Raw genomic sequence first — 26,328 nt, 5'->3', positions numbered from 1 at the left:
CCGGATATAAGAGAGAGGCTGACAGTCTCAGCAGGGGAGGTAGTCCCTATCCCTGATATAAGAAAAGGCTGACAGTCTCAGCAGGGGAGGTAGTCACTATCCCGGATACAAGGAAAAGGCTGACATTCTCAGCAGGGGAAGTAGTCACTATCCCGGATATAAGAGAGAGACTGACATTCTCAGCAGGGGAGGGAGTCACTATCCCGGATATAAGAGAGGCTGACATTCTCAGCAGCGGAGGTAGTCACTGTCCCGGATATAAGAGAGAGGCTGACATTCTCAGCAGGGGAGGGAGTTACTATCCTGGATATAAGAAAAAGGCTGACATACTCAGCAGGGGAGGTAGTCACTATCCCTGATATAAGAAAAGGCTGACATTCTCAGCAGGGGTGGTAGTCACTATCCCTGATTTAAGATAAGGCTGACATTCTCAGCAGGGGAGGTAGTCACTATCGCGGATATAAGAGAGAGACTGACATTCTCAGCAGGGGAGGTAGTCACTATCCCGGATATAAGAAAAGGCTGACATTCTCAGCAGGGGAGGTAGTCACTATCCCTGATATAAGAAAAGGCTGATAGTCTCAGCAGGGGAAGTAGTCACTATCCCGGATATAAGAGAATGGCTGACAGTCTCAGCAGGGGAAGTAGTCACTATCCCTGATTTAAGAAAAGGCTGACATTCTCAGCAGGGGAGGTAGTCACTATCGCGGATATAAGAGAGAGGCTGACATTCCCAGCAGGGGAGGTAGTCACTATCCCTGATTTAAGAAAAGGCTGACATTCTCAGCAGGGGAGGTAGTCACTATCCCGGATATAAGAGAGAGGCTGACAGTCTCAGCAGGGGAAGTAGTCACTATCCCGGATATAAGGAAAAGGGTGACATTCTCAGCAGGGGAGGTAGTCACTATCGCGGATATAAGAGAGAGGCTGACATTCTCAGCAGGGGAGGTAGTCACTATCCCGGATATAAGGAAAAGGCTGACATTCTCAGCAGGGGAGGTAGTCACTATCGCGGATATAAGAGAGAGGCTGACATTCTCAGCAGGGGAGGTAGTCACTATCCCGGATATAAGGAAAAGGCTGACATTCTCAGCAGGGGAGGTAGTCACTATCGCGGATATAAGAGAGAGGCTGACATTCTCAGCAGGGGAGGTAGTCACTATCCCGGATATAAGAAAAAGGCTGACATTCCCAGCAGGGGAGGTAGTCACTATCCCGGATATAAGAAAAAGGCTGACATTCCCAGCAGGGGAGGTAGTCACTATCACTGATATAAGAAAAGGCTGACATTCTCAACAGGGGAGGTAGTCACTATCCCGGATATAAGAGAGAGGCTGACAGTCTCAGCAGGGGAAGTAGTCACTATCCCGGATATAAGAGAGAGGCTGACATTCCCAGCAGGGGAGGTAGTCACTATCCCGGATATAAGAAAAGGCTGACATTCTCAGCAGGGGAGGTAGTCACTATCCCTGATATAAGAAAAGGCTGATAGTCTCAGCAGGGGAAGTAGTCACTATCCCGGATATAAGAGAATGGCTGACAGTCTCAGCAGGGGAAGTAGTCACTATCCCGGATATAAGAAAAAGCTGACAGTCTCAGCAGGGGAGGTAGTCACTATCCCGGATATAAGGAAAAGGCTGACATTCCCAGCAGGGGAGGTAGTCACTATCCCGGATATAAGAAAAGGCTGACATTCTCAGCAGGGGAGGTAGTCACTATCCCGGATATAAGGAAAAGGCTGACATTCTCAGCAGGGGAGGTAGTCACTATCCCTGATATAAGAAAAGGCTGACAGTCTCAGCAGGGGAGGTAGTCACTATCCCTGATATAAGAAAAGGCTGACAGTCTCAGCAGGGGAAGTAGTCACTATCCCAGATATAAGAGAGAGGCTGACAGTCTCAGCAGGGGAAGTAGTCACTATCCCGGATATAAGAAAAGGCTGACAGTCTCAGCAGGGGAGGTAGTCACTATCCCGGATACAAGGAAAAGGCTGACTTTCTCAGCAGGGGAGGTAGTCACTATCCCGGATATAAGAGAGAGGCTGACATTCTCAGCAGAGGAGGGAGTCACTATCCCGGATATAAGAGAGGCTGACATTCTCAGCAGGGGAGGTAGTCACTATCCCGGATATAAGGAAAAGGCTGACATTCTCAGCAGGGGAGGGAGTCACTATCCCGGATATAAGAGAGGCTGACATTCTCAGCAGGGGAGGGAGTCACTATCCCGGATATAAGAGAGAGGCTGACATTCTCAGCAGGGGAGGTAGTCACTGTCCCGGATATAAGAGAGAGGCTGACATTCTCAGCAGGGGAGGTAGTCACTATCCCGGATATAAAAGAGAGACTGACATTCTCAGCAGGGGTGGTAGTCACTATCCCGGATTTAAGAAAAAGGCTGACAATCTCAGCAGGGGAGGTAGTCACTATCTCAGATATAAGAGAGAGACTGACATTCTCAGCAGGGGAGGTAGTCGCTATCCCTGATATAAGAAAAGGCTGACATTCTCAGCAGGGGTGGTAGTCACTATCCCTGATTTAAGAAAAGGCTGACATTCTCAGCAGGGGAGGTAGTCACTATCCCGGATATAAGAGAGGCTGACATTCTCAGCAGGGGAGGTAGCCACTGTCCCGGATATAAGAGAGAGGCTGACATTCTCAGCAGGAGAGGTAGTCACTATCCCGGATATAAAAGAGAGACTGACATTCTCAGCAGGGGTGGTAGTCACTATCCCGGATTTAAGAAAAAGGCTGACAATCTCAGCAGGGGAGGTAGTCACTATCCCAGATATAAGAGAGAGGCTGACATTCCCAGCAGGGGAGGTAGTCACTATCCCGGATATAAGGAAAAGGCTGACATTCTCAGCAGGGGAGGTAGTCACTGTCCCGGATATAAGGAAAAGGCTGACATTCCCAGCAGGGGAGGTAGTCACTATCCCGGATATAAGAGAGAGGCTGACATTCTCAGCAGGAGAGGTAGTCACTATCCCGGATATAAGAGAGAGGCTGACATTCTCAGCAGGGGAGGTAGTCACTGTCCCGGATATAAGAAAAGGCTGACATTCTCAGCAGGAGAGGTAGTCACTATCACGGATATAAGAGAGAGGCTGACATTCTCAGCAGGGGAGGTAGTCACTATCCCGGATATAAGGAAAAGGCTGACATTCTCAGCAGGGGATGTAGTCACTATCCCGGATATAAGAGAAAGGCTGACAGTCTCAGCAGGGGAAGTAGTCACTATCCTGGCGCTCAGAATCCCAGCACCAGTTAGAATCCTGCGTCGGCATCCTGATAGTAAGTATCAGGTTAGGGATAGGGTTAGCCACTAGGGGGTGAGGGTTAGGATACTTACCGACACGTGCCGTTGGGATGTTGGCGTCGGGATTTTGACCCCTAGGAGCTTCTGGAACTTCTAGTCCCATAATGGGATGGGCGCTCTCCCGCCCGCCAATATCCCGACACCCACATCCCAACATGGGACTAAAGACAAGCATCGAAATCCCCACGCCTATCATTAGCCCTACTACTAAATCCCGACACTCGGCATACAAATCGAAGGTAAGCCGGGTGTCTTAGCGTGCAGCCGAGGGGGGTTAGGGGTAGGCACCACCCATGGAGGATTAGGGTAGGATAAGGGGAGGTTAGGGTTAGGCACCCCCCGTAGAGTTAGGTTTAGGGTGCTGAGAGGGGGGTGGGGGGTTAGGTTTAGGCACTAACGGGGGTTGGTTACGGTTAGGCCCAAGTGGGGGTGGGGGGGGGTTGTTATGGTTAGGCACCACTAAGGGAGGGTTAGGGTAGAGAGAGGGGAGGGCTACGGTACTTACCTCCTGCAGTCGGAATGTCGACCCTTTGGGCTGCCGCTGATGGTATTTGATCCGGCTAAACAGCCGCCGGCATTACATACCGATTCCCCCATAATAGCTGGTTGAGCATGCCAGGATTGGTTCAGCAACCATTTTTTTCCTGCCACTGCTATAGGAAATGGCCTACTGTAACAATGGGTAACACTGGTGATGATGGAAGCATATTAAGAGGTTAATTCCATCCTCATGATGAGCATTGACTTATATATAAAAAAAAAAAGTCCAGATTATATCCTAGGTGTCTCTGTCCACGCTGCCTAATTAATGTGATTATTAGTAAAAGCAGGATGTGTTTTATGTGAGCTTGGCACGCTACCCTGGACTGAGCGTTAGTCCACTGTGATTCTGTGTAACGTTTGTGAATATGTATTGCAGCTTAGTAACCGGAGTTCTTCCTCCCCAGAGCCTTGTGTTCCTTGTCTAGCCTGACACTAACACAATCACAGGCTGTCCAAAGCTGCCATCTGCATTGGGCAGACATGCTCATGTGTAACCATCTCTGGTTCCAGGGACTCCGCATTGGCAGACGAAGCTGGAAGCCGCACAGAATGTCCTACTGTGTAAAGAAATCTTTGCACAGTTGTCTCGCGAAGCCGTTCAAATCAAATCCCAAATCCCTCACATTGTCGTCAAGAACCAAATTATCTCCCAGCCATTTCCTGGTAAGAAAATGCATGTTTGAGTCTATGATTAGTGATTTTCTGTCTGTGCCAGTTATTACTCTGCACTGTTCTTCTTGTATGGGGATTGCTGGAAGATCCCAATCAAACCATTAAGAAAGAAAAAAGATCTTTACAGACGTTGGAAACTCTGGGCTGGCCCATAGCAACCACACAGATGATTTCCTTCATCTTTTAATCCGCACTTGAGAAATAAGTAATTATCCGATTACTGTAAATTAGGAGCGTTTCCTGCACAGTGATGTGAGCGCCAGATTTCTTCTATGCCGTGTGAGTGTGTGTGTGTGTGCGTGTGCGTGTGCGCATGTGTGTGTGTGTGTGAGAGATTTTTTTTTTAATTTATGACATATGTTACCAGTTTACTTAAATACTATTATCTACAGTTCTCCCCTTTGGATTAAAATGTCTGGTTTGCCCAATAGCGTTTTTCCTCGCCAACTGTACCGGCATATCAGGTGTTTTTTTTTTTTTTTTGTAATGCTACATGTAGGATTTGGGGGTTTTGTTTAGTTTCTTGACATCTTACAGACTTTAGTTGCCAACTGATTTTAGTCCCTATTTTCACAGAGGGGCTCCTGTGTTAGGCTTTGTGCCTAGATTCAGTATACACTGTACGGCTGGTGTTTGATTATTTACAGTAAGATATGTCAGTGGGTCAGGTACGGGATGCCGGTGCTTTAGATCCTTGTGGTCAAAATACCGATGCCGACATCCCGACGGGGTTAGGATACCTGTCGGTAGGTATCCTTACCCTTCTCTTCTCCCTAATCCTCCCTCCCCAGTGCCTAAATCTAACCTCCACCTCCCTGCACAGTAAACCTAACTCCCCCCCCACCTAGTCCCTGCCCCTCCCCCTAATCCCACAAATTACATTTGGGATTCCGGTGCCGGTATTCTATGCGCCAGCATCCCATTTGACAGGATTATGACCGCCTCCCATGTCAGTTTGTTGGGGCCCTATGGAACCAAATTGTATTTGGCCTTCGGAACTTTGTTTCTTTTATCCTTTCTGTGTATCTTACCCTACATTTCACAACTGTCAGTTCCCCATTTTACCTTTTGTTGTAGCGGAGCAGTCGAAGTTTGTTTTTAAATGATGCTGAAATCCCGGGACAGCTGAAACGTCAAGTAAAATAAGCCCCGTATGGTAGCGGCAGCTGACTACAGCGTATCGCGGTGTTATACAGCTTGTTTTAGCATCTGCTAGAGTTGTCCATAAAATATACGTGTAGGGTAAGATAAATTGTTCATTTGAGAATGTCTTTGTATGAGGGAAAATGCCCCGTCCAGTATGGCTTATGTGTGTAGGGTATATTGTAACATGTGCAAGGGGGTGATGCGTTTTGTCGGCAAGAACATTAGCGTCGATGTTTTGTTGACAGCATGACTGCAGGCCCTTCTGCGTTACACACTCGCAGTGTTATCAGGCCGATGGCCAATATAGAAGCCTGCACCGGCCACAAAATCGGACCAGCGAGGACCTGAATTTTGTCATATTTGGTCTCTGCAATTGGCTACTTTCTTACTTCACATTAACTTAAATAGACTGATATAATCTGGGCTGCAGAGTTAAAACTGCTTCTTCCAGGACAATTTCTACTTCAGGGCCCATAGGGGGTCCACAGGGTTGACCTTGGGGTATAGGTTGGGAACCAAATCCGGGCACCACGCAGTTAAAGCTTTTAGCTCCCAGGATGCACTTGGGTCCACTCTCCCTATAACCCCACCCCCAAGCCAGAGGCACCTCAGTTTAAGTTGGTGCCCGGCCGGAATCGGGTCACCGTTTAGTGCAGTGGGGAGCTGATTAGCAGCCCCATAGCTTTATTTTTTCTAAAGGACAGAGTTTTTTATTTTTCCTTTGGATTCTTCAGAGCGGCACCGTCAGACTGTCCATAGGACGTCTAAGCTGCCGCTCCGTCACCCCGCTGGCGCTGAGACGCCAGTACAGATCTGGGGATCTCAGCGGGACCCCAGAGTCTGTACTAGCCGGACTCTGCGGGCGCCCAGGACTGCTGCCGGATCCACGGGGAGCAGGTAAGGCGCGGGTCACCGCTTGCGGTGATCCGCGCATTTGAAATGCAGTCCTGTGCCTCCGGTCTCTGGGGACAGACCGGAGGTGCCGGCAGTGGCGGCGGGCCCCCCATACCCCGTGTGTCCACTAGACCACCAGGGACTTAGTGTTCGGTGCAGGGAGCCGGCGTCCCGGGGGTTAATAGCCGGCCAGGGGAGACAGCCTTCCCTGTTACAGCGGCTCCTCCCCTCAGCTCAGCGCGCCTTTCAGTATCTATAGTCTGGCGTCGCTGAGCTGCTTCCTCCGCGGGCCACGCTTCTTCTGAGGTCTCCAGCGGCCATTTTCTCTGTGGTGCAGCAGAAATCTCTGGAGATGGCAGTGAGTCCAGTCCCCCTGCGTACCTCACCATCAGGTCAGTGTACACAGCGCTGTAGCCTTCCCAGACACTGAATCTGGGTAAGTTGCATGCAGTGTAATAGTGCAGTATATTATATGACATGTTTATGTATATATGTGTATATCTGCATGGTATGTGACTTATGCTAGTGCTGACTGTACTTTATTCTCTCACCTGTCAGTGTATATCTATCCCTTTCCTTATCTGCCCTAATACAGCTGTACTTGGGGTGGTTCTGAGACCTCACATTTATATACTTAATATTTGTGAGGTTTGTAACATACTGTTGCGTGCTGCACGTTGCCATATTTTGAGTGGAACTGTGTGTTGCATACGCTGAAAATGGGTCCCTGCAGCTAACTTTTAGTATCAGTCAGGACCAGTATAGCGCTGCTTGATCACAAGGCTTGGTCAGATATGTCTGACCAGGAGATAGAGCGTTATACTGCACCCATTTTTACTATCCTGCAAGCCATGTGCTGCAGGTGTTAGTGCGGAGGATTTAACTCTTAAAGGGTTCTGTATGTGGCGTCATCGGGTGCCGGCCCCTTTCACGACCCCCTTGGGCGGTTTGTTTTCTCGGGATCCTCTTAATTGCGGATCGCCGGGCGGGCCCCATTGTTGTACCTCACTTGGGGTTACTTCACCATACTGCCCTTTTCATCTCAGGGTATCTCGCAGTTTCTTGCACTCTTCCCCTGTGACACAGACTACCGCTCCCTACAGGGGTTTTTCGAGTATATGAATTCCCCCTGGTGCCACAATAGTCTGTCATGCCCCTTGCAGGGATTACCACAACAGCCACCCTGGGTGGATGTCGTTTTTCTATGAAACGCAAATTGGCGTGGTTGACGCCCTGTGGTTACTTCCCACTTGGCTCTACCGTGAACTGGATACTGTTTTGGGCTCTTTCCCTCTTACACGGGGGGAAGCCTATCTCAAGTATTATTATCCCTGTTTTAGGGCTGGTAGCAGGTCCATTCTGGTTAGAGTGAATGTTGACCTGCACCTGTATCATACACCCTCAGTATTACGTGCCTTCTGGGTCCCTGTTGCTGACTAGCGGGTGGATCGCATGGCTGGACTCTGGCTGTTGCCAGATATGAGGTATTACAACAGTGTTTGGTCTCCTGTCCCAAATTCCCTGAGGGTCATCATGAGCCCCTCCTGGGGTGGATGGGCGTGTTACTCGTCGGATTACAGACGTTACTATGTATCCCATTCCTGCGTGGTCGGATTCTTCTTATCCGTAGGTGGTAACTCTGCCTGAAATCAGTATACTCGCTTTCAGGGGTTGTTACCCATCCTACCATGGCGATAGCATGGGTGGTTAATACTATTGCATACTGAGCTGATGCATTTGTAATGTTTTTTCCCCTCCAACACGTCTGGGGTTCAAATGTATTTGGTCGCTCACGTAATATATGCAGTTGTCATAGGTGGACATGCCTATATTGGATACCAGCTCCTAACTTTCAGAGTTCCGGCTGCGACGGTATCCTCCGTAATACCCTATGGCTGCGCTCTGGGAATGCTGAGGTGCAGATACCATCTATAGGGTATATCTTGTTGGGTCCTGACCTTGACAGTGGCAGTACAAATTTCCCGCCGTCAGCTATGCTCACTATAGGGCCTCAGACTATTAAGTCTTTTTGTCCTCTGAGTCAGCCTAAAGGTCTGTTTCTTCATAGACTGTCGGCCTTTACAAGGGCCGACATATCCAGTTCCGAGCAGGCCTGGACTGCCAGCCGATCCTGCTTCTGAACCTACGGATATATCGTCAGCCTGACGAGACAGGCCTACCAATGGGAGATGGCGATTTCTCAGTTTGCCCGGTACTAGTGTCTAGTTGCCGCGGCTACGTGGGTAGGAGGGTACGCACTCTCTTTGCTCAGGCGGCCTATTTCCATGTGATGGTACGCAGGCCCTTATTCGGAACAGGGCCTTACAAATCCAGAAAGCTATACAGTTGTTGCGGTAAGCGGAGCTAATTGGGCCATCCCCACTTTCTCAGCGAGAGACTGGTTGTTCTGCTTTCTTTCTGGTGCGGTGGCTGAATGGTCCTCTTTGGCCTATTCTCTGTCTCAATTCCCTGAACCAGTTCCTAAAGCTACCTGGGCTCAGGAGGCAATCCCTATGCTCCATCATACTATGTTTGGAACCTGGGGACTTTATGGTATCACTGGATATACAGGACGCGTGCCTACGGGTACTTACAGAGACCTTACCTCAGCATGGACTGAGGTTTGCTGTTTCACAGCACTTACGATTTTTCGGGCTCTGCCTGTTGGGACTGCTCTCAGCCCCACAGGGGTTTACCAGCGTTTTGGATTTTCTGACAGTTCTTCTGTTCAGTATATCCCAATGCTCCAGTACCTGGATGGCCTCCTGCTCTTAGCAGGATCACCGGGGTACTTTACAGCCTGGTCAGGTAGACTGTGGCTTCTTCAGGGTGCAGACATTTAATCAATGGGGAAAAAGTCCTCCCTGCATCCCTCTCTGGGTATTCTTCACCTAGGAGCCCTGCTGGATTCTCAGAATCTGAGAATTCTTCTGGCGTAAGACGGCATCTCCACTCTTCCATTAGGAGTACATGGATGTCTGCGCAGTCGACATATGTCTTTACACTTTGGGATGCATGGTCCACTATTCAGTGTCTGCCTTTGGAAGGGTGGAATGGGCTTAGTTCCATTCCAGGCCTTTCCATAATTGGCTTATCTCCAGATGGAACAAGTTTTTTCTGTCTGATCACTGTTCAAACGATGATGCTCTCCCCGGAGGCAAGTCGGTCCCTTTTCGGGTGACTATGGCCATCTCGTCCAGGGTATTCTTTGCTAAGGACAGTGTCTGGTTCGCATCCATTTCAGTGCAGTTGGATGTCTGTCGATTCCACCCTGTCAATTAACTTGTTGGAACTTTAGCCTGTCTTGGGCCTTCACTCTGGCATAGCCCTTGTTTCCCGGTGAACCTGAAAAAGTTCAGTCCGACAGGGTCAGAACAGTGGCTTCCTTTTTAGCAATACTGTTCGTTGGGTGGCAATGTCAGGTATGTCATACATTCGGACATTGTCTGAGGGTCTCCTCCCGACCATCTCGACAGTGTTCATTTCAGGTGCTCTCCATTGGGAAACGGGAGTCCTCAGCCATCACGACGTGCATCCAGGGGACTAGTCTCTTCCCCAAGAGAGGTTTCATCTCCTGGTGAGCAGGGGGGGAGGTCCTCCTGAGGTGACCTCATGGCCTTCTGACTCTATCACTATGGTGTTACGGTCCAACTCTGGGGATTCTGAAGCAACCTTCAGTGACTCTTTGTCGGTGAAGTGGTTCTTCCAATTTGCGTACCTGTGTTCTCCGGTCTCCATTCTTCCTCGAGGGAAGTGTTTCAATCGAGACGGAGATGCTTTCCTGCTGGTGGCTCCTGATTGCCCCAGATGTCAGGGGTACTTGGTTTTTCGGAGTCTCTCCATCGATACTCCATTCCTGATGCTTCACTGCCCAGACCTGTTGTCTCAGGGTCCTGGGGTTTGCCTTGGACCTGGGTCGTTTGTCTTTGACTGCGTCCCTACAGTGGTCTTACGGCTTCCCTGGCTTTGTCATCGTTGGAATGATTAGAGCACATGGATCAGCTTTTGCTGGGACCTACCACAAACTGTGGCAGCCATAATTCTTATGGTATTATACCTGTCGATATGATCCTCTGGTGTCCAGGATTTCCAGATATTCTGGCATTCCTTCCGGCTGGATTGGGTTTCACCCTCGGCCTGGCCTTCCTGACAGTGCGGATCTCTACACTGTCAGTATGATTAAGATATGGAATTGCTCCGCTCTGGTATCCAGTTCATCCTTTGGAGTGTTTTTCTGGATTATGCCTCCATTTGTCCTCCCTAGGGACTCCTTGGGAGTTAGTAGTGGTTCTTCGTTAACTCCGGGGAAAGTTAATGGAACCGCTGGTTGTGATAGCCATTACAGGGTCTATTGCTTTGGCTTTCTCTCAGGGAGTTTATATCACCCAGGTGAGTGTCGGAATTGGGAGCGTTCTCATGTGGCTCCCTCTTCTGGAGGGCATCTTGTCAGGGTGTGAGTTGCTCTCACCCTGTGTTTCTTCTTAGTGATTTTTAGGTTCCATATTATTCTGGAACTTATGGTGAGGCCATTCAGTCCCCAGTCCTCTCGGCTGGTGTGGCCTCATTGACTGTGGTCCGGCCTCTGTAGATTTATGTGATCCGTTCAAGTTCCTGACGGAAATCGGACTCCTTATTGGTGGTCTGAGATTTCCGGTTTTAACAGGAAAGGATGGGCGGCCTATGGCCAAATGTTGGCTGGACGGCCTCGTATGTCTTCTTCAGGGGCCTACCCATGTGTAGGCCTTTCTGTTGTTGATGCTTGTTTTTTCTCGGGCCATGTAACCCTCGTGGGTGGCTCGCTGTGGCGCCTTGGCTGTTTTGCCTTGCTAGATGGTCACGTGGTCTTCTGTCCACACCTTTTTAAGGTTCTAGGCATTGGTTTCCTTTGCCTCTCCGGATGCTTCCTTTTTGGCGGCGGATTCTCCTCTCAGCACAGGAGCGTCCCCTCCCTTGGTTGAACTGCTTTGGGACATCCCCAAGGTCAACCCTGTGGACCCCCTATGGACCCTGAAGTAGAAAACAAGAGATATGGTAAGAACTTACCTTTGTTATCTCTGTTTCTACGAAGTCCATAGGGTCCACAGGGCGCCCGCCCTGACGCACCTGGCTTCAAATGGGCTGTGTGGCTGGTCACCGGTTTTCTGTCTCCCATTTCTGTGAGTATGGTTATCGAGTGTTCCAGTTTTCTCTCTCTTTTTCTCTCCTCCTCCGGCCTTTGGCTACTTACAAACATATCGGGTTTACAAGTTAGGAGAAGATCTCTATGAAGGATCACTGTCCCCAATCATCAGACAGACACTAGTGACATGCAGGCCATGGCGGAGATGTGACCAGACCTGTTTACTACGTGAAATAATGATCTGGGCCTAGTAAGACTATGAGAGAATTGGTTTGCGCGTGCTTTACTCGTTAAAGCGTTATAAAAAAAAAATAGTGATTTTAAAGATAAAAAAAAATGGGTTCAAGTAATAAAAAAATTAAGTGGGAGGATTAAACGTGGACTTATATATATTTCATATATGCATTCTAATACTGCCACAAATATACACCAAGCCTCCAGGTTTTTGGTAAATGCTCGACGGGAGCCCTCTCTCAGTGGAGGGGGTACGTGCTATTTAGTTTATCTCCCATTTGTGTCATATATATATATATATCTATATATATATACATATATATATATATATATATATATATTTATATTTATTTTGTAATTTTTCTCTCCAAGTTGTTGTAATTTCTTCTTTTTTGTGTACGAGAATGACAGCGCCGCTATGAAACACTCCAAACCACGCAAATATCTCTTTACCAGTCTACTGCTGTTACGTGCTGTATTAATCTTACTAACAAGGCACCTCCGGGGGCAGTTACCATCGAGTCACCCCTTTATTCTCTTGTAAGGTAAACTGCCGCGCCTCCTGTGGCTCGTGCTTTGTGTGCAGTGCTACCACCGTAATATTTTACGAAGTTGGCCCATTAGCAGTACTTCGGCACAGTAGGCGAGCCGACACATTATGCCGTTTCCTTGGTATCTTTTGTGTTAGTCCAACATCCATCTTTGAATGTGCACAGAGTGTTCTTTGGCTCTCTGTGCTTCCCGCATGAGGCTTGTTTTGTATGCAGCAAGTGTGAAGTGTAGGTTTTATGATCGGGGGATCTGAACACTGCGTTCCTCCTGTACCCGAGAGTATATGCCTGCAGCCGTACGCAGAATTATGTTTTTTAAATAAAGGGGCGATCACTTTCACACGCAGTGGTGGCGGGCAGTTTGTGGGTCAAACCAACATTAATACATCGTACATTTTAATATTTATAAAAAAATGACATGCAAGTAAGAGCTCTTTTATTCTGTATAGACCAGGAATTTGCCTTTTTCTCATAAGCCATTCACCTACGTTTGGAACACTGGGTCTGATTCCGATTTGGCCGGACAATCGATGTTTTACGCAGATTGAGCGCTTGTCCACTATTGCGTATAAGCTGCACTGCGCTCGCAGCGATTGATTTTCAATTTCGGCCACAAAGAGAATTTACCTGCAAAATGATTGACGGGCGATAACGGGGGCAGCTACAGATCCGTTCTGCTTTGGTGTTTACGTTGTTGCACGCCATCGTACAGATATGAGCAGGCATCAGTGTGCATTCCTATGCTCAAGTAAACTTTTGAGTCATTAGTATGTATTCGCAATTGCGGAGCAAGTGAAATCGCAAATGCAGTAGCGTCCGGATCGGAATCAAGCCCACTGTGCCTAAAATAGTACATGAAATTTAAAAATAGCCCCAGGCTTTCCCTGTTCTTTTAATGAGAGGAATGCAAGTACATACTGTTACTATTGGTTATGTGTTTGCCATGCTTAATAAATAGTTTAGCAGTGCTCCTCGTAGTGACTATAGGACAAAGCACCTGGAGATTGTGTCTAGGAATAATGGGCCTGATTCAGAGCCGCTCGTAAGCGGCCGCTCGTTCGCTCCGGGCGATGTTTGCCCAACTGCGCATGCGTACGGATCGTTATACGCATGTGCGAACCAGTCAGTGCGGTCGAAATTCATGTGCTCGCAAAATAGCGAATGCCTGATAATTTGAGTGACAGAATGAGGCGTATGTGGGTGGTAACAGGGGAAGGTGCTTGAAAACGGGGAGTGGAGATCCGATCGCAGGCGTGCTTAAAGGTCAAAACGGGCGTTTTATGGGTGTGCATAATTAAAACAGCAGCGTCATTGAGCTCGTCACTGGGTTATTTTATAGCCAGAACTGCTCGCAAAATTGTGGTAGCAAAAACCAACCACAAGAATAGCGAGCAGCTCATACCATGGTCGATGTGCTCGATTAATCTAATAAATAGCGGACATGACGTAGGATGCGAGCGGCCAGGGGGCGTAGTTTCCCAAAAAACGACCGCAAGTTTTGTTCGCTCGTTCAGACCTAGGGCGTGAACAGACCGCAAAGAGCGAACGGTTCATTTGAATAGCCACCCCTTTTTTTTGAACGAACGACCGCAAATAGCGACCGGCTCTGAATCAGGCTCAATATCATCACTACAACAGCTATCTTTTTTTTTTTTTTTTTTCTGACTTTCAGACCCTTGTGTTTAAAGGCTTTTGGGATAATATATATTCCCATAAACACACCACCCACCTGTCCAGATTTGAGGGCTTTCTCCTGCTATCCCGATAGGAAAAAGTTTGTCCTGTTTAGTCCGGATTGCTATATCCTTTTCGCCGCTACTCTCTGCCATGGTGTGCATGATATTCAAATTGTTGTTTTATTGTAGGGGGAAGGAACGGGGATGGTCGTCACATAATGGCTGGTCATTCTCCTTTGACGCATGATCACACCCCCTTTTCGTGCTTGCACACGTTTGTCCCAGTTCCCCAAAATGAAAAGCGGGGAGGCATGCTTTATATAGTGGTAGTTTTTATTTTTAATGTTATTTCGTACTTGCAGATGTCTGAGATCCCAGCAATAGCGTGGTGGCACAGCTTGTTGAGCCCCATCCGATGGGTCATGACCCCGGCTTCTTTACCTTTTCTGTCTCTAGGGACTTAGTGCCAGCTAGCTCACAATGACCAGCAAGAGTCCATTTTGCGGTGCTTATATAGTTCTCTGTACACAGGACTCCAGTTGTCTATCTCCTTTTGCCACTCTACGAATGACAAGCGGTCTCAGAAGCTGTCGGCTGAGAAGATGAACCCAGAAGATCACTTGTACGTCCTGGAACACAACCTGCACCAGCTCATTAGAGAGGTGAGGACATAGTGGGTGGAATTTTTGGTCATTTCGCAGATAATTGTACATCCTGGGGTTTTAGATCTTTTGCTCATTTTTTTTTTTAAGCCAGTTGACGTATAACACCTTACCCAACAGATTTCATCAAGCTATAACTTTTCCCATCCTACCAAGATATAACACCTTACCCAGCTTACCTCATCAACCTAGAACACCTTACCCAGCTTACCTCATCAACCTAGAACACCTTACCCATCATACATCATCAAGCTAGAACACCTTACCCAGCTTACCTCATCAACCTAGAACACCTTACCCAGCTTACCTCATCAACCTAGAACACCTTACCCATCCTACATCATCAAGCTAGAACACCTTACCCAGCTTACCTCATCAACCTAGAACACCTTACCCATCCTACATCATCAAGCTAGAACACCTTACCCAGCTTACCTCATCAACCTAGAACACCTTACCCATCCTACATCATCAAGCTAGAACACCTTACCCAGCTTACCTCATCAACCTAGAACACCTTACCCATCCTACATCATCAAGCTAGAACACCTTACCCAGCTTACCTCATCAACCTAGAACACCTTCCCATCCTACATCATCAAGCTAGAACACCTTACCCAGCTTACCTCATCAACCTAGAACACCTTACCCATCACACATCATCATGCTAGAACACCTTACCCATCATACATCATCAAGCTAGAACACCTTACCCAGCTTACCTCATCAACCTAGAACACCTTACCCAGCTTACCTCATCAACCTAGAACACCTTACCCATCATACATCACCAAGCTAGAACACCTTACCCAGCTTACCTCATCAACCTAGAACACCTTACCCAGCTTACCTCATCAACCTAGAACACCTTACCCATCATACCTCATCAAGCTAGAACACCTTACCCAGCTTACCTCATCAACCTAGAACACCTTACCCAGCCTACATCATCAAGCTAGAACACCTTACCCAGCTTACCTCATCAACCTAGAACACCTTACCCATCATACATCATCAAGCTAGAACACCTTACCCATCCTACATCATCAAGCTAGAACACCTTACCCAGCTTACCTCATCAACCTAGAACACCTTACCCATACTACATCATCAAGCTAGAACACCTTACCCAGCTTACCTCATCAACCTAGAACACCTTACCCATCATACATCATCAAGCTAGAACACCTTACCCAGCTTACCTCATCAACCTAGCACACCTTACCCATCCTACATCATCAAGCTAGAACACCTTACCCAGCTTACCTCATCAACCTAGAACACCTTACCCATCATACATCATCAAGCTAGAACGCCTTACCCATCATACATCATCAAGCTAGAACGCCTTACCCAGCTTACCTCATCAAGCTAGAACACCTTACCCATCCTACATCATCAAGCTAGAACACCTTACCCAGCTTACCTCATCAACCTAGAACACCTTACCCATCATACATCATCAAGCTAGAACACCTTACCCAGCTTACCTCATCAACCTAGAACACCTTACCCATCCTACATCATCAAGCTAGAACACCTTACCCAGCTTACCTCATCAACCTAGAACACCTTACCCATCATACATCATCAAGCTAGAACGCCTTACCCATCATACATCATCAAGCTAGAACACCTTACCCATCCTACCTCATCAAGCTAGAACGCCTTATCCATCCTACCTCATCAAGCTAGAACGCCTTATCCATCATACATCATTAAGCTAGAACGCCTTACCCTTCCTACCTCATCAAGCTAGAACGCCTTATCCATCATACATCAAGCTAGAACGCCTTACCCATCCTACCTCATCAAGCTATAACACCTTACCCATCCTACCTCATCAAGCTATAACACCTTACCCATCCTACCTCATCAAGCTATAACACCTTACCCATCCTACCTCATCAAGCTATAACTCCTTACCCATCCTACCTCATCAAGCTATAACACCTTACCCATCCTACCTCATCAAGCTATAACTCCTTACCCATCCTACCTCATCAAGCTATAACACCTTACCCATCCTACCTCATCAAGCTATATCTCCTTACCCATCCTACCAAGCTATATCTCCTTACCCATCCTACCAAGCTATAACACCTTGCCCATCCTACCTCATGAAGCTATATAACATCTTACCCATCCTACCAAGATATGGTTGAGTATATATTAGAAATGTTATTTGTCATATTGGAGAGCAGAGACTTGGAAAAAGGAAAAGCTGCAATCTTTAAGAATCTTTAAGAAAAGTTAACGATTTAAATGCCCAACTCCTGCACCTTCAGCAAAACTCCATGGTAATAGTACCTCCCAGACTGGAGGAAGGGGAATTGTGCTAGTGTTCAGCTGAACGACCTGAATAGGAAAATGTCACCCTGCATTTAAACTCACGGATGCCATTTTTGGTGGCCTTGCTGAACAACCAGCAAATTGCTTATATGGACTGTACATAACAAAATGATATACCATACAGTTATGTAACTAAGTCATATATCATCTGTTTTGTGTTCAATGTAATTCTGTGTACTTGCCAGCCCAAATGTCAGCGTGCCCACCTTGTTCAGTGATCACCTAAGGAGTTACCGTCTAATAGTGAATTACATACCTGACAATCAGAGTAACCCAAAAATAGACTCTGTACAGCGTTTCTTGTTCTGACCTGCAGGTGGCGCTCCTCTTGTCTTTTAGTATAGCTAATCTATTGATGATTGGGAAGGCAGTCGGGTGCCATTGCTCATTTAAATACGGGCCAGCACTGACATGAATTGTAAATGTTCTTGCATTTGGATCGCTCTAAAAAGGTTCATTAAAGAACCAGATCCAGGGGCTTAGGATAGATTTAAATGACCATTGAATATAATATGTCTTTTTTTTTTTTTTTTTTTTTAACCCTTCTGTGCTAAATACAGTATCTTATTCCTGCTTGAAAATAAACTATTAGGCAATGTGGTAATGTTGTTCTGTCTGAACTTTGAGCCTTAGTTTTGTTAAAGCTCTTTGCTTTTGAAGTTACAGATCAGCCTTAGAGTTTCCAGCTGTTGTAGAACCACAAATCCCAGAATTCCAACACTTAACCTTCCTCTGAACGACTGCTTGGATTTGTAGTTCCTCATATATTAGAGAGCAACAAATTGCATCACTTGTAGATCGTGAAACAGTTTAAAAATGGGGGAAAATATATATATATAATGTATTGTGCATTTCATAGGTAAATAAAAAGTTGCTTATACCATAAATACAATTTTTCCTTTTTGACTGTTCAGTTATGTCTGAAAGAAGACAGGAAATGAGTTATATGTTAAGCAGCCGCTTTACTTTTCCAGTTCCATAAGCAGACCCTAAGTAACATCGTGATGCCACATCCTGCGAGTGCACCTTTCGGCCACAAGAGGATGCGTCTTGCTGGGCCCCAGGCCTTCGATAAGAACGAGATCACCGCCATGCAGCAGAGCGAGGGCCTACTGGAAAAGATCATCAAACAAGCCAAGCACGTATTCCTCAGGCGCAGGTAAGTGACCCCAGCCCGTTCCGCAAAGGGAATCTGCAGCCTCCTCTCAGTATCCAACAAATTCACATACAAAGAGAATCAAACTCTATAATGACCTGGTGCAGATATGCTGCAGCCTGTAACACACACTCTGATATGTGCGATTTCTGGATGTATCTCTTACACCTTCCAATGGATTTATCATTTTAACATAATGGAAGTTTTCATGGCACAGTATCTGGTAATTCGGCTATGAGATTACTTTCCGTATTATACGAAACAGTGATTTGCTGTTTTGATCAGCCTTGTTGTGTGTATTGTTGGAATATAAATCTCATTTGTTTAAAGATTGTCGTCCTACATTTTATACAGTAATGAACTGGACATTTCACGTTGTCCTTTCTGACGGACAACAGAGGTTAGGCCTCATTTCTAACATCTCTCACCAGTAATAGTCAGCAGTTCCTGCCTGTGACTCTGGTGTCTTGTTTACAACAGAGCGGCCCGCACCATCGACAACCTGGCCAGCAGAATAGAGGACCCCCAGATCCAAGCCCACTGGTCAAGCATCAATGATGTCTATGAATCCAGCGTGAAAGTCTTAATAACATCTCAAGGTTATGAACAGATCTGCAAGTAAGCGATTGCATTTAATTACGGTCATTATTAAACTACACCCGTAGCGAGTGGGCATCCTTTGTTAGCTGCGCTGGGTGCGGGTTTTTTTTTTTTTTACAGTGGGCAAAACGGCGTGCTCCTAGAAATGTGCGTCTCAGCAAAAGTGCTACATTTGTACTGTGAAGGAATTGAGCAAGACCCAAGTCACTCCCGCTCCGTTTTACAAAGTAGAAATGCCCTTTCACATTTGCAAGGAACAACCCTTAAAAATGCAGCCCTCCAACCCTTTTTCTGATTTCAATAATCTCGCTCTGCAGTCCGAAGTGTTTCACTGCAGCACAATCGTAGCTGTACCCAGTATGCCCTCTCCATACTTGGCAAGAGACCCCCTAATGCACCCAACTATCGTCGACTTTTGTGAACTTCTGCTTCTTTGCAAATGCCTTGATTTTGCTGGGGGAAATCTGCTGACATTTTGGCAGACACCCAGACGCCCTTGCACTAGTCACACAGCACAGGGCAGGGGGTGTGGCTGTAGGGCAGGGGGTGTGGCTGTAGGGCAGGGGGTGTGGCTGTAGGGCAGGGGGTGTGGCTGTAGGGATGCTCTCCACAATAATCAGCCTCTTACTGCACAAAGGTTACGGGATGAAATAGAATCTGTTACGGTTCCATACATCACTTTTTAATGCGCAGGATTCTATACGCTTCATCGCTATGACAGTAATGTATCCGATGTAAACCTTTTTTAATTGGTCTTTTCCATAGGAAGGAACTGATCCCAAATGCTATTTAAGTTCTGGTGCTATTAGCAATGCTCATATTAAATTATCAGGACCATGTTCTTTCCCGTTGGTTCACTCATGTGCTGTCTCCTCTAGGTCTATCCAGTTACAGCTGAACATTGGGGTGGACCATATAAGGGTTGTGCACAGAGACGGGAGAGTGATCACACTGTCTCACCAGGAGCAGGAGCTGCAGGATTTCCTACTGTCACAGGTGCCCTCCTATTGCTTGTACTCATTGCACATGCCAGGTAACATCATTACTCTCGTGAGCCGGGGCAAGTATAACATTTTAATGGAGTTTTCTTTACCCCTCTGAAAGAGGAGAATTGTGAGATGTCAATTCTCATGACATTGGGATATGAATGCTGGTGTAATACTAGGCCTGGCTACTACTTTGGGCATCAGTACTGCTGCCACACATATTTCCGCTACAGCTGGGGCATTACTCCCACTGCCAGGCAGTGCCACAGCAGATCTTTCAGGCATGGTATTAGGGGGTGGCCAAGTGTGGCAGCCTGACTTATGCGGCGTTTAAGGGAATGGGGCAATGCCATGTGTTACAGGGTATTTAAGTATATTGCTACTGATAGATTTATTGGCTCCCATTAGTTACTATTGTGGTGAGTAATACTGGCCTGTGGGGGGCTAAGTATGACTGTGCCCAGAGAATACAAACACACAGATGTTGATATGTCATTCTGCCTATTAAGAGGTGCGGAGGTTAGCTCCATGAAATCGGGGGAAAGGGACTTGATGAGACTTGCGTCATAATGCCCCGTCACTGCTGCACGAGGATACATGTCTTCTCATCTTGCTGCGGTGGGTGGCGCATGATGACACAATTTGCATTGATGTGCTGTACTAGGTGGGAAATTTTAAGTGACAACACCCCCTGCTATGGGAACTGTTGATCATGTGTACAGGTTATGTGCCGGGGCATCTGTACATGCTTCTAACCGGACCTAACAAAGCACCAAGGGCAGGTTGGCATCGATGATGCTGTCTGATGGTTCAAATCAGCCTTAGATCATCCGTTCTAGTGACTCATAGTAACGCAGTATTTATATATTTTTTGTATCACAGTGGCAATATCCAATCAATTGCAGGTGATATATTAGTAATATATAAATTGTATCCTTGGTTCACTTCTACATTTTGTTTACATAAAAATGTGTTCCGGGACAACTAAAACTCCAGCTGGTGCCAACCACTGGCCTAATTTGCTGGATCTGGAATAAACCGTATGATGAATAACCGTCTCATCCAGTAACACAGAGAGTCTGGTGAGAGTGAATGTAATACTCATCATCTCCTGCTTGTTCTCAGATGTCTCAGCACCAGGTCCTCGCTGTTCAGCAACTTGCCAAAGTAATGGGTTGGCACGTCCTCAGCTTCAGTAACCAGGTTGGCCTGGGACCAGTAGAGAGCATTGGCAATGCGTCTTCAATAACCGTTGCCTCTCCAAATGGGGATTATGCTATTTCAGGTATGTGGATGTTTAGTTTATTATTTAATTGCTACTCAAGATTAGATTTCTTTTATTTTGAGTGCATATTCTACAAATTATGACAGAACTTGGTAAATTTATAGGCTATTTTTTATGAATGGGAAAAATAACCCCAAACCTGTTTCTTGAGTGATATGAAAATCCAGAAAGGGAAAAAAAGGGGATGATTGCTGCTGATCTAACCTGTAGGCTATGTCCAGATTGTTTCTATTTTGTTTTTTAAATACTGCAGGCTACTATGCTTGACCACCTGTAGCTAATCAGAACATTAGAATATTCACAGGGCTAGACCTCCCTCTAGCCAATCAGCATTAGAATATTCACAGGGCTAGACCTCTCTCAAGCCAATCAGAGCATTAGAATATTCACAGGGCTAGACCTCCCTCTAGCCAATCAGAGCATTAGAATATTCACAGGGCTAGACCTCCCTCTAGCCAATCAGAGCATTAGAATATTCACAGGGCTAGACCTCCCTCTAGCCAATCAGAGCATTAGAATATTCACAGGGCTAGACCTCCCTCTAGCCAATCAGAGCATTAGAATATTCACAGGGCTAGACCTCCCTCTAGCCAATCAGAGCATTAGAATATTCACAGGGCTAGACCTCTCTATAGCCAATCAGAGCATTAGAATATTCATCATTCAACAACAAGCGATACATGCAAAAGCCACCTTTTCATTAAACTAAAATCAAGCATTCAACCCGTCTTTAGCTTTTCTTCTGCTTCCATAGAAACAACATCAGTCTGGAACTTGGGCGGTTTCTTTTGTTGCTGTATGGAAATAGCCATTAATGAAATGCAGGTGTATCCTGCACAGAAACCATATTATCTGACATAGCTCTGCTCTATATAAGCACATAGTAGAGACTCTTGACCTCATTTCAGCAGTGTACGAAATGGTTCACCAAGTGCTCATCTGATCTCCGCGCTGGGGAGAAGCCTCCACCTACCACCACTAGAAGTGTCTAGGAAGTGAGCATAGCCGCATCATGTAAAGTGTAAATTTAACAATATTAAGTAGTGCGCTGGTCTGTTTTAGTGTGAATAAAAGGTGCAAAAATATGTCCCAATAAAAGTAGAGGATGAGACTCGGAACGCCAGGCTTGTGTCTTTGTAGAGAGGAAATGCAACAGGGCATCTGACATGCAAAACTATGCTTTTGGTAGAAATTGAGGCACAGTGCACCACCAAAAGAGGATTTTTCAGTGACCCTTGACTGCGTTGTGCTTTGTAAATGAGGCCCTACGCATGTTACAGCAAGGTGACCATAGCCAGCCTGGCCTCTATGGAAATACAATGCTCTACTTAACGTTCCAGTAACATGGATTGCCATTATTTGATGGTTGTTCTAAAAGTGTGTGGTAATAAAAATAATGCGGCTTTAAGGAGCCCTCAGGCTTTTATTACTTTTCTTATACCTGTACAGAAAGCCTTTTTTGTCTTTTGTAAGTGTCTTAGAAAAGAAGCAAGTTTCCCGTTTCATGCTATTCATATAATTTGGAATCCCACGTGCTCATGATCCCCTCAGTGAGGTCACTTGTTCCGAGGGCTATGTTCACGAACAAAATGGCCGTCTGTTCATGATTTTGAAGAGTTTCTTGAAGTAGACAACAAAAGGCTTTTTCTGACCATTGTGTTCCTCTCTCCTCACAGTACGCAATGGACCTGAGAACGGCAGTAAAGTCATGGTACAGTTCCCCCGATCTCAGTGTAAAGATCTCCCCAAGAGTGACGTGTTACAGGACAACAAATGGCATTACCTGCGAGGGCCGTTCAAAGAAATTCAGTGGAACAAAATGGAGGGACGGAATTTTGTGTACAAGATGGAGTTACTTATGGCTGCACTAACACCGTGCTAGAACATGCATATAAGAGACAAGTAATGGGCCATGTACACGTAATGGCGATCTACAGTCATCTAACCTACTGTACCATCTCATTACAATAAAGATGATTTTTTTTTTCTAGTTTTGATTATGAAAGCGAGACCCTATTCCAGTCCTGCGAGGTAAACTTAAGAGAGGCCCTCTTCTAATATAATCCACAATGAAGGTATGGACATAAGGCGTGTGTTGAAATTGGTTTCTTCTGCCTCCACTTCCTCCAGGAAAGATACTGGGGTATAGTCTGGAGAGGAGAGACTCGGAACCAAATGGTTAAATGTAAATACCCACAGGCTCCTCTCTTTACCCCCACCCCCAACCAGAGGCCCTCCGTTTGAGTTTGGTGCCGACAGGAGCCGGGCACCAGATTATAGGGGGGGGGGGGGGGAAATAAGGTAAGACTGCTCCCTGCATGCTCCCGATCTAACCGCACTCACCACTAGAACAACAGGGATTACTATAAGAAAGCACGGGCTGTTTCATCGCAACGGTGGCCATGTTCCCTGATGATTATGCCAGATGGTGGATGCTGACGCTTCCCTGTTCTCCCCTCCCCCACGCCTGTGTCTTTATATTACTTCTCCACAGGATCCGGAGCATGATGGTCTGTGTATAGGTTGCTTTGGGGCCCTGCAACAAGTGGTTTTCGCCCATGGATTCTAGGGAAGAACCGGCTTGGGCGTCACGACTGACCCCACTAATGTCACAGTTTGTAGACTGCATAACAGTCCCTGTACCACCAGTCCCTGTCGTTGTGCCACAACTTCTCATGGCTGAACCACCCTGGATGCCGACTTTTGCACAGTCAGTACAGGGGTTGGGTCAGGTATCCACGTCCTTTCAGCAGATACTTGATAGAGATAGGGCTCCTAGGCGTAGGCCTGCTCCACACGAATTGTTGTTTGACAGAAGTTCGGATTCAGAGATATCTTCAGATGGCGAGGCTAGTGCTTCCATTGCTTCAGGTGTGGAGACGTCTTCTGTCCCCAGTAAACGTAGAGGCTCTCTTCAGAGTGGTGAAAGCTAGTCTTCTAGTGGAGGACTCTGAGCAACCTCCTAGATCCAATGCGCCTGTCTTTAAAAGACAGAAAAAATACAGGAGCAGCTAGAAGACCTCCTAGCGGAGGCTTGGACTCACCCTAGTAGATGCTTTCAGGTTTCCAAACTTATTGCTTGTTTTTACTCTCTCCCAGCAGCGGATAGGGCTAAGTGGGCGTCTCCTTCCCCAGTGGACGCCCGCATTACTCGGTTTATTAGGTCATCCCTCCTACCTAGCCTTAACACGGCATCTCTTAAAGATCTGATGGACAGGAAACTAGAGAATTTCTTAAAAACCATTTATTTGAATGCAGGAGCTCTGGCTCGTCCAGCCCTGGCATCGGCTTGCGTGGGTAAAGCTGTGGGCTGCTGGGCAGATACCTTGGAGGAAGGACTTACCTCTGGTGCACACAGAGGTGACTTAGGTTACTATGGTTGCACATGTTAGAGGGGCAGCTTCTTATCCGAAGCAGCTATAGAATCTGGAATTTTAACCTCTAACATTTCTGCTCCTGCAGTTGCAGCAAGGAGAGCTCTCTGTCTGCGCACCTGGAAATCGAACACTGAATTCAAGAAGGCTATGGAAGCTCTTCCCTATTAGGGTGATGTTCTAGTTTTGGTCCAATTTGGACAAGACGGCAGCATCTAAATCTGCTTTCTTACCATCTATTACCACTCCGAGATCTAGGGCTTCAGCATCTCGTTGCTTTCGTCCACAGGGCAAGGCCAGCGGTCAGCCATTTCCCAGAAGCCAGGGTTCTGCTTCTAAAAGCTGCAAACCTGGTCCACTAGACGTTCAGCTGCCAAGCCAGTGGACAAGTCTGCTGCATGATGGGCGGGCCTCCTCCCAGGGGACCTCTGAGTGGGAGGCCGGCTTCTTCGTTTTTCGGCAGTGTGGATGCAGACCACTACGGATGCTTGCATTAGAGCAGTCGTATCCCAAGGCTACGCTCTTACCTTTTCGCCAGCATTCGCCTTCCCTGTTCTTTTCCACCAGCCTTCCTAAACAACCAGAAAAGGCGGTCACTGGTTCACCGACATACAGAATCTATCCACAGACAGTCCGTATCCTCTTCCTCTATGGCAGGATCTGCTAATGCAGGGTCCCTGCCGGAATCCGGACTTAACTCGTTTGGCTTTGATGGCGTGGCTCTTGAATATTCTATCTTATGAGCAAAGGTTTTTCCAGTTCTGTAATTTAGTCGATGCTTAGGGCACGAAAGCCTGCCTCTGCCCTCATCTATTATAGGGTTTGGCATTCTTTTGGTCAGTGGTGTGCCCACAGAAAGTATGATCCTAAGGTGTTCAGGATTTCCAAGGTACTGGCTTATCTCCAGGCGGGTTTAGACTGTGGTCTCCGTCTTGCCACTTTGAAAATGCAAGTCTCTGCACTGTAATTCTGCATACACATGGTACGATCAGTCAGCGATAATGATATCACTGACTGATCTCCCTGCACCTTCCCGGTGTGCTGGATGATCGATATCAATCATCCAGCACACCACCAACGATGGGCCAGCGATCCACACTCGGCGATTGCGGGTCCCTATGTAACCTGGACGATATCGACCAGGTTGGCCTGCATGCAAGGTCGATGGACGATATCGTTATCGTCCATACGTGCCTGCGCATTGCTGGTCGTTTTGAGGGTTGGAAGGCACGAAACAATTAACGATATGAACGATATCCTTATCGTTCATATCGTGTATTTTTATCGTAGCGTGTGTACGCACCTTGTGTCTGGTTCCAGAGGAATATTGCCTCATTACCAGATATTAGAATTTTTTTTTTTTTTTTCAGGGAGTTCTGTGAGTTCAGCCGCCTTTTGTTCCACCGGTACCACCATGTGATTTGTCGTTGGTTCTTAAAGGGCTACAAGCTCCCCCATTTGGAAACCCTGAACTCTGTAGATTTGAAATGTTTGACAGTGAAGACACTTTCTCCTCGCTATCTCTTCTACACAAAGAGTCTCTGATTTGGCAGCGCTTTCTTGTCGCTCACCATTTTTTATTTTTCACCAGGATAATAAAGCTGTTCTTCGTACAAGGGAGGGTTACCTTCCTAAGGTAGTGTTCCGTGTTTATGTGAATTAAGAAATTGTAGCTCCAGCTTCTCAGGCTCCAGATCTTTCTGTAGGTGAACCCTCCCTGGGTGTAGTTCGTGCTCTCCGTATTTATGTGAAGCGCACAAACT

General features: G+C 46.7%; 1 protein-coding gene across 1 annotated transcript in view; it reads left to right on the top strand.

Moving 5' to 3' along the window:
• MED17 (mediator complex subunit 17) overlaps nucleotides 1–23,163 on the top strand; it is a 41,964-nt gene extending 18,801 nt beyond the window's left edge. Inside the window, exons 6-12 of the mRNA XM_088455733.1 lie at nucleotides 4,369–4,521; nucleotides 14,682–14,812; nucleotides 18,139–18,323; nucleotides 18,801–18,938; nucleotides 19,799–19,916; nucleotides 21,032–21,191; nucleotides 22,868–23,163. Of these exons, the coding sequence (XP_088311859.1) occupies nucleotides 4,369–4,521; nucleotides 14,682–14,812; nucleotides 18,139–18,323; nucleotides 18,801–18,938; nucleotides 19,799–19,916; nucleotides 21,032–21,191; nucleotides 22,868–23,073 (1,091 nt within the window). The 3' untranslated portion in view covers nucleotides 23,074–23,163. The remainder of the gene's footprint in view (nucleotides 1–4,368; nucleotides 4,522–14,681; nucleotides 14,813–18,138; nucleotides 18,324–18,800; nucleotides 18,939–19,798; nucleotides 19,917–21,031; nucleotides 21,192–22,867) is intronic.
• Nucleotides 23,164–26,328: the final 3,165 nt, after the last annotated feature.

This window comes from Taudactylus pleione, unplaced genomic scaffold, assembly GCF_031769625.1.
Source record: "Taudactylus pleione unplaced genomic scaffold, aTauple2 ptg000667l, whole genome shotgun sequence".
In the NCBI taxonomy this organism is placed as follows: Eukaryota; Metazoa; Chordata; class Amphibia; order Anura; family Myobatrachidae; genus Taudactylus; species Taudactylus pleione.
This window is presented reverse-complemented; position numbering and strand designations above follow the sequence as displayed.